The sequence below is a fragment of the Pseudoliparis swirei genome, chromosome 15 (genome assembly GCF_029220125.1).
Source record: "Pseudoliparis swirei isolate HS2019 ecotype Mariana Trench chromosome 15, NWPU_hadal_v1, whole genome shotgun sequence".
Taxonomy (NCBI): domain Eukaryota; kingdom Metazoa; phylum Chordata; class Actinopteri; order Perciformes; family Liparidae; genus Pseudoliparis; species Pseudoliparis swirei.
The window spans coordinates 7,374,273-7,388,157 of NC_079402.1; the positions used below are offsets into that span (position 1 = coordinate 7,374,273).

General features: G+C 47.0%; 1 protein-coding gene across 2 annotated transcripts in view; it reads right to left on the reverse strand.

Moving 5' to 3' along the window:
- The window catches only part of LOC130205375 (WD repeat-containing protein 7), a 165,844-nt gene that overhangs the window by 124,901 nt on the left and 27,058 nt on the right, over window positions 1–13,885 (reverse strand). For both annotated transcript variants that reach the window (XM_056432705.1, XM_056432704.1), the window contains exons 12-15: window positions 12,844–12,959; window positions 12,417–12,549; window positions 2,830–3,050; window positions 2,398–2,593 (exon numbers count right to left, since the gene is read on the reverse strand). In XM_056432705.1, the coding sequence (XP_056288680.1) occupies window positions 2,398–2,593; window positions 2,830–3,050; window positions 12,417–12,549; window positions 12,844–12,959 (666 nt within the window). The remainder of the gene's footprint in view (window positions 1–2,397; window positions 2,594–2,829; window positions 3,051–12,416; window positions 12,550–12,843; window positions 12,960–13,885) is intronic.

Consider the following 13,885-nt stretch of genomic DNA (forward strand, 5'->3'; position numbering starts at 1 on the left):
AGTGGACCGAGCTGCACTCCCACTGCGCTTCTCGCTGCTCTCTCTCTTCTTCTCTCTTTGATACGCGTCTGAGACTTTTCCACCTACGGCGGCAGATCTCCTCTGCCATGAAACACATATGCCGGCGGTTGGTTCATAGTAAAGTACAACAAATAGCGAGAATAAAAGCAAATACATACATTCAAAACTTACCAGGTAGTCCCACGGCTTCTCCGACCTTGTTCCACGCTTTATCTTTATCGCTCCGGTTTCGGTAAGCATAAAGAGTTGTATCGTAAAGTTCGGGGTGCCCACAAACTGCGACAATAATCTTTTCCTCCATTTTCTAAACCGGCAGGACGATGACGAGCGGAGCTGCTCAATGCTGATTGGCTGACGCAACTATGACTCACGCGTTTTTGCTGCCGGAGTTGGGAAATTTCAACTTGCGCGTCAACGAGCTGCGTCTGTTCGCTCTGTTCGCTCAGTTCGCCCCGCGACAAACCCTCTGTTCGTGCTGCTTCAAACGCGTCTGACGCGCTGCTCGCTGGAAAATACGCAGCTTCGACGCAGTTTTGCATTGACTTAACATGTAATCTCGGCGCGCGTCGAAATTTTGACGCGTCCGGTGTGAACACACCATAAGGGCTCGATCACACCAGAAGCGCCTCTCAAAAACGCATAGCCCGCAAAACCATTGATTCGCTATAGTAGGCCTACGGCGCGACTTTCAGACGCGCCTTTTAAATGCCACGCGGTGAGGGTTTCTTGCTTTTTTCAGGCGTGATTAAAAGTTGAAATATTCTCAACTTTAAGCGTGAGGTGCGGAGGCTGTGCGCCTCCGCTCATCAACGTCACACTCGGCCAATGCAGCCAATCGAATCAAGCAGGAGGCGGGCTTTCCTTCCTGTTTTCCTGAGGAGAACCTCATATTATATATTATATTAGCGGTATTTAATTTCGAAGATCTTTATCATTCTAAATCTAAACACGACTCAAACTGACTCCTGCTCGGTCGGAAGTGCAACTGAAAGCCTCGCCATCGAGACACAACTCATGGAATAGATGGTGGTATTCGCCGTAGCCTACTCTTTCCTTTCTTTTTTTTTTTTATATATTGAAACCAAAATCAATGGTTGGTTGCGCACGCAGGTCCGCTCCACAGGCGCACAGCACTGTTTTGCCCGGCACATTTTTGCCAAGGCGTTTTTGGTGCGGCTGCGTTTTTTATAGTCGCGTCTGGTGTGATTGTGCCTTTAGGCAAAAAAAAGTCTGCGATGGAAAAAAAAAATAATAATAATTGTGTGTTCATCACGTGCATGTCAGCGAATATGTTCTCAATAGTATGTTTCAAGTAGGCTACAGCCGAACCCTCGTTCTGTTTTGATCAATAGTAATCGAGTTGATAAGCGTGTCTTCTTGTCTGATCAATACGCAACTGTGAGGTGCGCGAATGGACAAAGCGACACAGACCGTGGGAGCACCGAAGACCCATTTTGACCCAGGAAAAACCCTGGACACTTGCAATACAATAATATTTAATTTAAACATTAACATTTGTTCATGTTGATTTGGATATGTCCATTAATCTTTGATCAGGACTTTTCCTTGAACTCTCATGTAAAACAAATGTCGAAGAGTGCATTTTTTCATCTCTAACATTTTTAAAAAACAAGCACATATTGTCTCAAAAAAATGCAGAAAAACTGGTTCACCCATTTGTTACATCTAGACTAGATTACAGCAACTCCTTATTATCAGGCTGCTCTAATAAGTGATTGGTGATGCACCATCATATCTTAAGGAGCTTGTAGTACCATATTGCCCCACTGCGGGGCTACTTGTGGTCCCTAGATTCTTAAAAAGTAAGATGGGAGCCAGAGCCTTTAGTTATCAAGCTCTTCTTTTATGGAACCAGATCCCACTTTCAGTCCGGGAGGCAGACAGTCACCAAATTTAAGAATAGACTTCAGACTTTCCTCTTCGATAGCGCTGATAGTTAGGGCTGAATCAGGTTTGCCCTGGTCCAGCCCCTAGATATGCTGCTATAGGCATATAGGCTGCTGGGGGACATTTTAGGATACACTGAGCACCACTCTCCTCTTCGCTCTCTACTACGATGAATTTACATCTCTCCATCACAAGACAGTTGTGTCCACCCAAAAATGCAAGTCAGCCCACCAGGTGTGTCCTTTGACAAAGGATATCTTGATGATCAAACTTGAAGAGTTTAATACTCGTTACATGTACAGATACTCCTCAGGCAGTTTATTCCGTCTTCGGTCAGGTTGAAAGCAGCGATAATCACGAGGTAAAAACAGCTGCTCTGAAAGCTAACTAATGCCAACAGTTCGGCATTTACCCTAACTAAGAAGAGAAGCCGCAGAAGAAAGAAAAGGTGGTTCACCCGGCTCTTACCTGTATCCATCTGCCAGACGTAGACGGAGCCATCGGAGCAGCCCACCACCAGGTAGTCGTCCGCCGGCCTCCACTTAATGACCTGGATGGGGAAGAGGTGTCGCGACGCCAGCATGATGCATTTCCTCTCCCTGAGGCTGAGCAGGCCGACAGAGTGGTCGCTGGCCACGGAGCAGACACAGTGCTGCACCCGGGTCTGCAGCAGAGGAAACACAGGAGGTGACGGTGACCCATTAAGTGCAGGACCAGATAGAAAATAATACACTCATTGAATCCAAATACGGGATAATCTTGCATCAATCTCCAACAACGACAATCATTTAAACAAATTTCAGCGACGCAGCATGCTTCGACCTTTCTGTACATTCATCCCAAACAGAGGAACAGTAAACAGAGAAACACGACGGAGGAAACAAGCCAAAAAGATCTTACGCTGCAGTTCTCAGGCGGGACAATGAGCTGGGTGATCTCTCCCCCGTGGACGCAGAAGATGTGCTTCATCTCTCCTGTGAAAATGTCCCAGACGATGACGGAGAAGTCCACCCCTCCGGACACCAGCGAGCGCTGGTCATAGCGCGGGGAGATCTGGTACGGGTACAGGACGCATGTCACCTTGTTCCTGTGTCCCCGCAGGGTCCGATGGGGCGGCCAGCCTGCAGAACAGAACGCCACAGAATGGAAAACGTGAGATGCGACAGATAGATGATGGGACTGATACACACTGGTGCTCATGCAAATAAACGAGACATTTAAATGTAATAATCTTTGTTGTTGTGACCTTTATTGTGTTGGTATATTTATAAATATTTCTTTTTTTTTTCAAGTAAAAAACATTACTGATCCATTCTCCTCCATACACCTGCCATTAATGTTCTCTGCTCAGTTCCACTTCTGTCCAGCCATAAAGCAGTATTCAATTGAGATGGTTTCAGAACCCTGATGAATAGCAGCACACGGTCTTCAGCTACCTCGCCCGGACAAGGAAAACCGGGGCACCCTTCCGGAGCCAGACCCAGGAGGGGAGCTCGTCGGCGAGCATCTGGTGGCCGGGCCTTCGCCTATGGTGCCCGGTCGGGCTCAGCCCGAAGAAACAACATGGAGCAGCAACCCTGTGGACCCACCACCCGCAGGGACAATCATCGGGGTCGGGTGCTATGTAGACCGGGCGGCAGGCCAGGCAGGGGGCCTGGGTGAGCCGATCGCCGGCGGCATAGACTAGCTCTAGGGACGTGGAACGTCACCTCGCTAGCCGGTGCGGCTAGCTGGTGCGGGAGGTGGAGCAGTACCAACTAGATCTAGTTGGGCTCACCTCCACGCACAGCGCTGGCTCTGGAACCAAGCTCCTGGAGAAGGGTTGGACTCTCTTCTTTTCTGGAGTTGCCCAGGGTAAGAGGCGCCGGGCGGGAGTGGGGATACTCACAAGCCCCCGGCTGAGCGCTGCTGTGTTGGAGTTTGCCCCGGAGAACGAGAGGGTCGCCTCCCTGCGCCTACGGGTTGCGGGGAGTAAGGCTCCGACTGTGGTTTGTGCTTATGCACCAAACCGCAGTTCAGAGTATCCGGCCTTCTTGGAGTCGGTGGGAGGGGTCCTGGAGAGGGCACCGCCTGCAGACTCCATAGTTCTCTTGGGAGACTTCAACGCTCACGTGGGCAATGACAGAGAAACCTGTGTGATTGGGAGGAACAGCTTGCCCGATCTGTACCCGAGCGGTGTTCTGTTATTGGACTTCTGTGCTAGCCACGGCTTGTCTATAACGAACACCATGTTCGAACATAAGGTGGCTCATAAGTGTACTTCGTACCAGAACACCTTAGGCCGGAGATCAATGATCGACTTTATAATCGTATCATCTGATCTGCGGCCGTATGTCTTGGACACTCGGGTGAAGAGAGGAGCATAGCTGTCAACTGATCACCACCTGGTGGTGAGTTGGATCAGATGGCGGGGGAGTCGGCCAGAGAGACCTGGCAAGCCCAAATGTGTAGTGCGGGTGAACTGGGAACGTCTGGTCGAGGAACCTGCCCATGAGGTCTTCAAGTCCCACCTCCGGATAAACTTCTCACAGATCCCGAGGGAGGTTGGGGACATGCAATCCGAGTGGACCATGTTCAAAGCCTCTATTGTGGAAGCGGCCGAGAAGAGCTGTGGTCGGAAGGTCATCGGTGCCTGTCGTGGCGGCAACCCAAGAACCCGGTGGTGGACACCGGGGGTCAGGGAAGCCGTCAAGCTGAAGAAGGAGGCCTACCGGGCCTGGCTGGCCCGGGGGTCTCCTGAAGCAGCTAACAGGTACCGGCAGGCCAGAAGCGCTGCAGCTGCGGTGGTCGCGGATGCAAAAACTCGGGCATGGGAGGAGTTCGGGGAGGCCATGGAGAAGGACTTTCGGTCGGCCTCAAAGAGGTTCTGGCAAACCGTCCGACGACTCAGGAAGGGAAAGCAGGGTCTACCCCAGGCTGTTCTCAGCGTGGGGGGGGGAGCTGCTGACCCGGACGGGGGACATCGTCAGACGGTGGAAAGAACACTTTGAGGAACTCCTAAATCCAGCCAACATGTCCCCTCTAGAGGGGTCAGTGCCTGTAGACTTGGGGGGGGGGGGGGGGGGGTCGCACCAATATCACTGGCAGAGGCCGCTAAGGTTGTTAAAAAGCTCCCTGGTGGCAAGGCGCCGGGGGTGGATGATATCCGCCCTGAGATGCTGAAGGCGCTCGACATTGTTGGGCTGTCTTGGCTGACACGCCTCTTCAATGTCGCATGAGGGTCAGGAACAGTGCCCATGGACTGGCAGACCGGGATGGTGGTTCCCATTTTCAAAAAGGGGGACCGGAGTGTGCTCCCCGTAAAATCAAGAATCACTTTTAAAATTCTTCTCTTAACCTACAAAGCCTTGATTGGTGATGCACAATCATATCTTAAGGAGCTTGTAGTACCATATTACCCCACTAGAGAGCTGCGCTCACTAAATGCGGGGCTACTTGTAGTTCCTAGTCTTAAAAAGTAGAATGTGAGCCAGAACCTTTAGTTATCAAGCTCCTCTTTTATGGAACCAGCTTCCAATTTCAGTCCGGGAGGCAGACACAGTCACCTCGTTTAAGAGTAGACTTAAGACTTTCCTCTTTGACAGAGCTTATAGTTAGGGCTGAATCAGGTTTGCCCTGGTCCAGCCCCTGGATATGCTGCTATAGGCTTATAGCTGCCGGGGGACGTTTAGGATGCACTGAGTACCTATCTCCTCTTTTCTCTCTCCTTAAGGATGAATTTTCATCTCTCAATCACACATTACTAACTCTGCTTTCTCCCCGGAGTCCTTTTGACTTCACGTCTCATGGGGTCATCGGACCCTATGAGACGGCATAGATCCTATCTGCCTGATGGATCATCGAGGTCTGGGTCGTGGAATTCCTGCTCCTGACTACGCCACTGTCCTGTTGAGACTCCGCCCACTGCTCTTCCCCACCGCCATCTGCCTGATGGATCGTGGAGGTCTCCATCGTGGAATATGCCTACTATGAACTATTCATACACTGTCATATTCATTGAATGTATTTTAACTCTAAATCTGTCCTTCTGTACACATTACATCTATTGCACCTGTCCATCCTGGAGAGGGATCCTCCTCTGTTGCTCTCCTGCAGGTTTCTTGCCTTTTTTTCCCCCTGAAGGGTTATTTGGGAGTTTTTCCTGGTCCGATGTGAGGTTTTGGGGCAGGGATGTCTATGTGAACAGATTGTAAAGCACTCCGAGACAAATTTGTAATTTGTGAAATTGGGCTATACAAATAAACTGAATTGAATTGAATTGAATTGCTCATTTTACAAAAGTTGCCATTAAAATAACAACAATGACAATGGGACACCAGGGTTTTTCCTGCATAGAGAAAATTTGGGCGCGCGCCTAAGCCGTTTTCCCGAGCGCCTATGACAAATCCCAAGAGCCTAATGCTGCGTTCACACCGGACGCGTCGAAAAAATTCTCTATGTGTACAGATTGTAAAGCACTCCGAGACAAATTTGTAATTTGTGAAATTGGGCTATACAAATAAACTGAATTGAATTGAATTGTCCTGCCTCAATGAGCTTCGTAGCCTATTCTTCACAAATGTTAAGGTTGAGAAGCTTCTCTCACATGCAACCTGTGTGATGGACAAAGTCAACATGAACTTATATGCTAACCCAATGACAGGATAAGCATCTGTGAGGAGGTTGTACTGTGAGAGTATTAAATGGACACAAATGGCACAGTTTTTGCAGGAGGAACAGGTCCTGCTTTCAAGCTTCATCTCTGGTTCTTCCATATATGGTAGTCCGCCACGATCCTCCTGACCTTCCTGTGCCACCTCACTACATGCCCTGACAGTATAACCTTCAAGAGAGGACTTTTTCAGTCTCTCCCACTGGTATGCCAGGCTAGACAGCTCAGTTTGTAATGTGCTCTGTCATCAAACTTAAGCAGACATTTGCTGATTTCCTGCAGTGCTGAGTTAGGGAGCCCATTTATCTTTACTTCAGGGAAGTTTTTAGGGTCAAGACAAGCGAAATCTGAGGCAAGTTTTGCATTTGCTGAAAACCTCCTATCCATGCTATTTGCCACAGTGTCCAGAACAACATTATGGACATTCACCTCAAAGGAAGCATCAGATGAGGCTACTGGTTAATCATCTAAAATCTCCCCTGGCATTCTTTTCTTTTTTCGGACACGCTTCTCTGGAAGTGTAGTCTGCACAACTAGCTCATAGTTGTCCATATCTTCCAGCTTTTCATTGGCCCAACTCACAAACTTATCAGCTGCCACTTTCACTCCCTCAAAGTCCCTGACATATTTTTTAAGGCTATCCTTCGTCCCCTCAACCAGACGCTGAGCTGACAAAATATCCATTCCTTGTGTCTGTAGGTACTTGGAGAGGGGGGGTGTATGTTGAAAAATTTTAAGGAAAGTTTGAGCAATGAGGATAATCTCATATTTCAGAAGATTTTCAATGAATCCCTTTGCTTTGACCCTCACTGTTGACTTCATGCGTCCTCAACAGAAGCTAGTCAGCAGCAGGTCAACAAACAATGCATCCTGTGGATTACCAAAACATCCAAAGACCTTAGTGAGAGCCTGGTCCTTAGCCCACCACCTAGTTTCCCCTATTGGGCTCAGTTTCCTGTGATGTTTGTCCTCACTTATCTCTTCCCAAGTATGCATACGTTTATAAGACTCCCTGAGGAAAACTGCCACATCATTAAGTAGTGAGAAGAGAGATGCACTCTCTATAACACCACCTGTTGTGTCTGCCAGTACCAGATATAAAACATGTGCATAACACCAGACATGAATTTGTGTTGGAGACTGTTCAGACAGGAATGCAGAGAACACTTTATACGGTCCCTGCATATTTGCTGCACCGTCAGTGGAGTTGCCCACACACATGCATATGTCAATGCCAAGTTTGTCTAATGTGTTCTTTAGTAGCTCTGTCAGATATTTACCTGTGGATTTTTCACAGTTCACCACAGCAACCAACCGCTCATGAACTACATCTGTGACATATCTGACAATGATAGCACACTGGTCCTTTGATGTAATATCTTGAGTTGTATCGATCTGAACCGAGAACAGTCCCGCCTCTCTAACCTCATCTGAAATTGTGCCCTTTATGACCTGGCTGAGAGCATCTACAACTTTTTCAACAATGTCTTTTGATAGCAGAGTCACAAGAGATCCTCTACCTTTTGCACCAGTGTCATGATATTTCTTGCTTTGCTCAATACAACTGCTAATGTGCTGTTGAAGGTACAGATCATAACGACTCAAAAGTATTACCAACTCTAGAAAGTTGCCATGATTGACTGCAGTATCTTCTAGTGTATAGGCAGCCTCTGCTTGATCCCCTCTGTAACTAAGTCCACATTTGCCAATGACTTTTATCACATCTATTATGCATTCCATCACCTGACGCTTCTTCTTCACCTGCTCATGATGTGAAGACATTTGTTTGCCTGCCAGAAGGCTTTTTATATCTGCCCTTTTTGCCAAAAGAAAGTAGGCATCAGCACTATCTCTGTGAATCTTACTTTTCTCATGCTCTTCTATCCGCTGATGAACATGTTTCCATGTTTTCATACCTCCCTTTATGAAAGGACTATCACTTGCAGCAGGTGCAAATGCCAAACACACAGAACAATACAGTGATTATGTTTTTTCACTGTATGTCAACCACTTGCGGTTGGTGCCATGCTTGCTGTGAATGACTTTAGCTAATAGGTGGTGTTTTGTTGGCTGCTGAGGATGGTAATTGAAAAACGTGTCTAGATCCTGTGCTTGAGGATGAGCAAAATAATCAAAATGATAGGCTTCCTCATCTACACTAGTATCTGCCTGTGCCTCTGGGATCTCTTCCTGGGATGTTGTCTCACTGGATGATGTCTTCTCTCTATATCCACTGGATGCTGTCTCCTCTATATCTCCTTTCTCAGCATCTGACTCACCTGTATTGCATAACATTAAAAAAGGCAGAAGGGCATAGCAGGGGTGTCAGACTCAGATTAGGCAGTAGGCCAGATTTGTTGGAATGAGACCTCATGGGGGCCGTCATTGTCATGGTCATTATCATTTTTCTGCATGAGTATTATATAGTGGTGATTTAGTCCTTTACTACACCCACTTCTGAGCAAACAATGCATATTGGTTCATCAAGTACTGTCATATACTGCCCTTTCTTAGAATATATAACTTTAATTCATATAGTTTCCTCTGTTATCCTCTCTACCTGTCCCTGTAGTCATGGCCTCCTCATCAGGCACGTGCTCAGATAGAGCCCTAGTGGTGCTCAAGCACCAGCCCCTTTGCCCTGGATGAGAAAAGTGCCCTTTTTGCTGGAGCCCACTTTTTTAATTCTTCAGTATTTAAGAATAAAAGTTATTCTCTCTGTCATCAAGTCCCCCCAAATGTGTTTTAATATCCGACGTGGCATTTATTTGAGTTATTGTGAGAATTTCGCCCCGACATGCTCTGCGACGCTCACGAGCCCCACCCTCTCTTCCCCACGCCGCGCCCCTCCCTCCTCCTCCTCCTCCACTTCCTCCTTCGTGCAGTGCTCCTCACGCCACTAAACGGGTGCACCTCCTTCTCCTCTGACCTGCAGCACCAGACAAACACAGGGCTCTCAAGTTTTGAAGACAGGCAAGAGTGAGAGTTATATAACACAGATGATAGTTGAAGTATTGATTGAATACACATTGCTAATGACTCTTTCCTTTTAGCGTTTTTTTCAGCGTGATAAATACGATATGTGGCGGGAGTGTGTGACTTAAGACTGAAATGCGTGACTGTCACGCTCAATGTGTGACACTTGAGAGCCCTGCAAACAGATCATGACGGTGTTTGTCCCCTGACGTTGTTTTGTGATAAATCAACCACAACATTAGCGCTGCTGAAAACATGACGTCACAACTGGTCCGACGTTTCCTAAAAAAATAAACAAACAAATACTCACGAAATCCGTGATTTCAAAGCCTTGTCCAGCTGTTTACTGACGTTAGTTATGTTTAGAGAATAGAGAGAGGAGAGAGAGAATTCTTATTCCGTTCTATTTAACGGGCTAGTCTAGGATTTGCGTGGCCACACTGAAAAACAAATCATAAGACCTCTCTTGTTCAGAGGGCCGGGCCAAATGTGGAGGGGGGCCGTATCCGGCCCGTGGGCCTTAGTTTGAGGACCACTGCTCTTGGCTGTTGATGTCTATCAATATCGCTCATTTTGAAAATGACGTAAGAGAGCAATACGGATCCGTATCAGACCAGCGAGGAGGGCAATACGTGGCTGGCATGACGACCCATTAGCCAATCAGAACGCTTGTACTGTTGTTGCTATATAATAATTCATCTTTATTCATAAAGAAAATGTAAGCTAGCGGTCTGATGCTGCCCAGAGGAAATGCCAGGTCGAGGACAGCTTCACTAGTGTATTGCTGCTTATGCTTCAACTCTGTCAAAAAAATTTTTTGGCATTGGGTGCCCTTTTTTTTGGTTTGAGCACCTGCCCCCCAAAATGTCTGTGCACGCGCCTGCTCCTCATTGCAAATGTCGGGCTCATCATTTTCAGCAGGAGCTGTCTTATCTGCTGCTCCGAAGCTACAAAGAAAAATTAAGAGTCATATTACTGCATACTTCAATATCAATATCATATATCAATATTTGCATCATATTTGCAAAGTCTATGGATCGCCATATTTTGGGTGATATAAAAAGGCTAGTATTTTAATTCAATTTAATATTTTACTTGGGAATAGGTTGACAACGCTACAATGATATTAATCAAGGCTACAACGTTAGCCGAATAGTTATGTTGCTAATCATTAGGCCTTTGTCTCTCTTTACCAGTTGCCACTTGTGTTTGTCCTCTTGAAAATAAATCTGTAAGCTTGGCACATTTGGCAGCATCCTCCAATGCCTTTCTTTTTTTCAACCTGGCTTTTTCAGCCCCTCCTGCCTTCTTCCTCCCGTCCATCCTCCCTGACGCGTATCGTTGCGGTCGGGCCGGCCCAGCTATCGGTAGCTGAGAAAACTTTTTGGAAAAGACGGCTAAGGACCGAACCAACTCTATTTTGGAGGGGTGAACTTCCTCGCACGGTACACCATGCGAGGAAGTTCTCCTCTCCCAAATTGAGTTGGTTGGTTCCATAATGGACTGAACCAACTCTATTATTTGGGAGGGGTGAACTTCCTCGCATGGTACAACCCATGCAGAGGCTGCGGTGTCAGAATGCGGAACGTGTGTGCCCACTTTAAGAGAAGATGGACTAACGTGACAAATGTCAACAAATAAAATTCTCGACCGGCCCAGAAGTGAAGCGGCCCACCGGGAACTCAACCGATTCTCCCGATTACCCACCCCGGGCCTGGTCTCCGCCAGGGCTGCCCTTTATCACCGGTCCTGTTTGTGATTTTCATGGACAGGATATCTAGGTGCAGCCTGGGGGTGGAGCAGGTCAGGTTTGGGGGTCTTGGGATCGCCTCTCTTCTGTTTGCAGATGATGTGGTCCTGTTAGCATCCTCAGACCATGACCTCCGGCACTCACTGGGGCGTTTTGCTGCCGAGTGTGAAGCGGCAGGGATGAGAGTCAGCACCGCCAAATCTGAGGCCATGGTGCTCTGCCGGAAACCGGTGGATTGCTCCCTCCAGGTGGGGACAGAGTGCCTGCCCCAAGCGAAGGAGTTCAAGTATCTCGGGGTCTTGTTCACGAGTGAGGGTAAGATGGAGCGGGAGATCGACAGGCGGATCGATGCAGCTGCAGCAGTAAAACAAGCGCTGTCCCGGTCCGTCTTGGTGAAGAGAGAGCTGAGCCGAAAGGCGAAGCTCTCAATTTACTGATCGGTCTACGTTCCAATCCTCACCTAAGGTCACGAACTTTGGGTAGTGACCGAAAGAACGAGGTCGCGAATACAAGCGGCCGAAATGAGTTTCCTCCGTAGGGCGGCCGGGCTCAGCCTTAGATATAGGGTAAGGAGCTCGGATATCAGGAGGGAGCTTGGAGTCGAGCCGCTACTCCTTCGCATCGAAAGGAGTCAGCAGAGGTGGTTCGGGCATCTGATTCGGATACCTCCGTTAGAGGTTTTCCAGGCACGTCCAACTGGGAGGAGACCCCGGGGAAGACCCAGGACACGCTGGAGGGATTACATCTCCCGGCTGGCCTGGGAATGCCTCGGAATCCCCCAGAATGAGCTGGAAAATGTTGCGGGCGAGAGGGAAGTCTGGGTCAACCTGCTGGGTCTGCTGCCCCCGCGACCCGACCCCGGAATATGCGGATGAGAATGGATGGATGGTTTCAGAACCAGTTAAAAGTTCCTCACAGCAACTCTAACCAGAGAGTGAAAAGGAGTTATTATAATAGCCTTTTCATAATTTGTTTTTATTGTCTTATTTTGTTTATCTAGCAACCGCGCCAATTCTGGTTAATTTCCTTTGTTGTAATGTATAACTTAGACAATTATTCTGTTTTCATTATTTCAGCTTCTATTTTCTCCTTCCTCCCTTCCTCCCTCACCTCTCCGTAGCATGTGCTCCCCCTGTAGCAGCTGGACGATGGCGGTCTGTGTGGCAGGAACCAGGATGATGCTGCCGTCTTCTCTCCCGCACACAAGGCGGCCCTGAGAGGGAATGTAGACGCTGGCTGTCACCTAAAGGGATCAGAGAAAAACAGGCATCATCAGCCGAGGGTCATCCAACTCTCAACTTCAGCAAGCTGCAATAAGAAGCCAAATGCATTGTAATGTAAACCGATACATCTCCAGATGTATTGATCTACAACATCTATTCCACCTGTATAACTTTCCAACACTAAACTTAACAAAAACATATTTTTTACAGGATGGTAGAGCCTTTATAACAAACTATGTTAGTGCATTATTTAATATATTTTTATTTGGGTTGAGAACTAAAAATGACCAGTGTTGCATTGTTCGAGTTCAAACCTTGATGGGTCCTTCTTTTCCAGGCAGAGCACTGAGCTGGTCAATGATCCCTGCAGACACGGGGGTCAGCTTGTTGAATGCTTCCTGGAGACTGACGGTGGACGACACCTGCAGCTCTGCACCGAGACGGAGACACAGAGAGGCAAGTTAAGTAGTCTTTAACTATAGAGTCTTCAATTAAGACACTATTACTGTCACTATTGAAGTCTTTCATTTCACGTATTATCGTACATAGATATACACAGTTTGTGAAATACACACACATACAGACAGTTTGTGAGAGATATAAGGCCGACCATAGGTCAGGCGCCCCCTGGGCAGTTTGGGGGGTTTGGAGCCTGCTCGGGTGGCACCTCTCCAGCTACCGGTTAACACTTCGCTCTACTACTCTACTTGGAACATACAGGGATTTAAACCAACCACAAAGTTCCCCACAATCTGAGCTACTACCGCCCCAAAAAAAGGGGAGAAGCAATTCTCGCCACTATTATTGAGGCCGTCGTCTACTAACTAGTGATGTGAGATACACCAAGATCTGGGTAGCTTCTCACATCAACAATTTCCTGGGATGGACCCTGGGTTAAAACAAAGGTTAGTAAATTAAATAAAAAGATGTCAAATGTATTATTATTCCATTATGCATATTGGGAGCTTGTAACATTTATATTTTGAAAAACCTGCATTGACAAACACTCTGTCTGTAAAGTTATATTTTAATAATGAAATGCATATATAATCTTGGTCTTCTATTTTTCCAACATTAAATTAATATTTTTTAAACCAGGAGCTCTTTAAGAAAAAATATATACAGGACTGTCTCAGAAAATTAGAATATTGTGATAAAGTTCTTTATTTTCTGTAATGCAATTTAAAAAACAAAAATGTCATGCATTCTGGATTCATTACAAATCAACTGAAATATTGCAAGCCTTTTATTCTTTTAATATTGCTGATTATGGCTTACAGCTTAAGAAAACTCAAATATCCTATCTCTAAATATTAGAATATCATGAAAAAGTATACTAGTAGGGTATTAAACAAA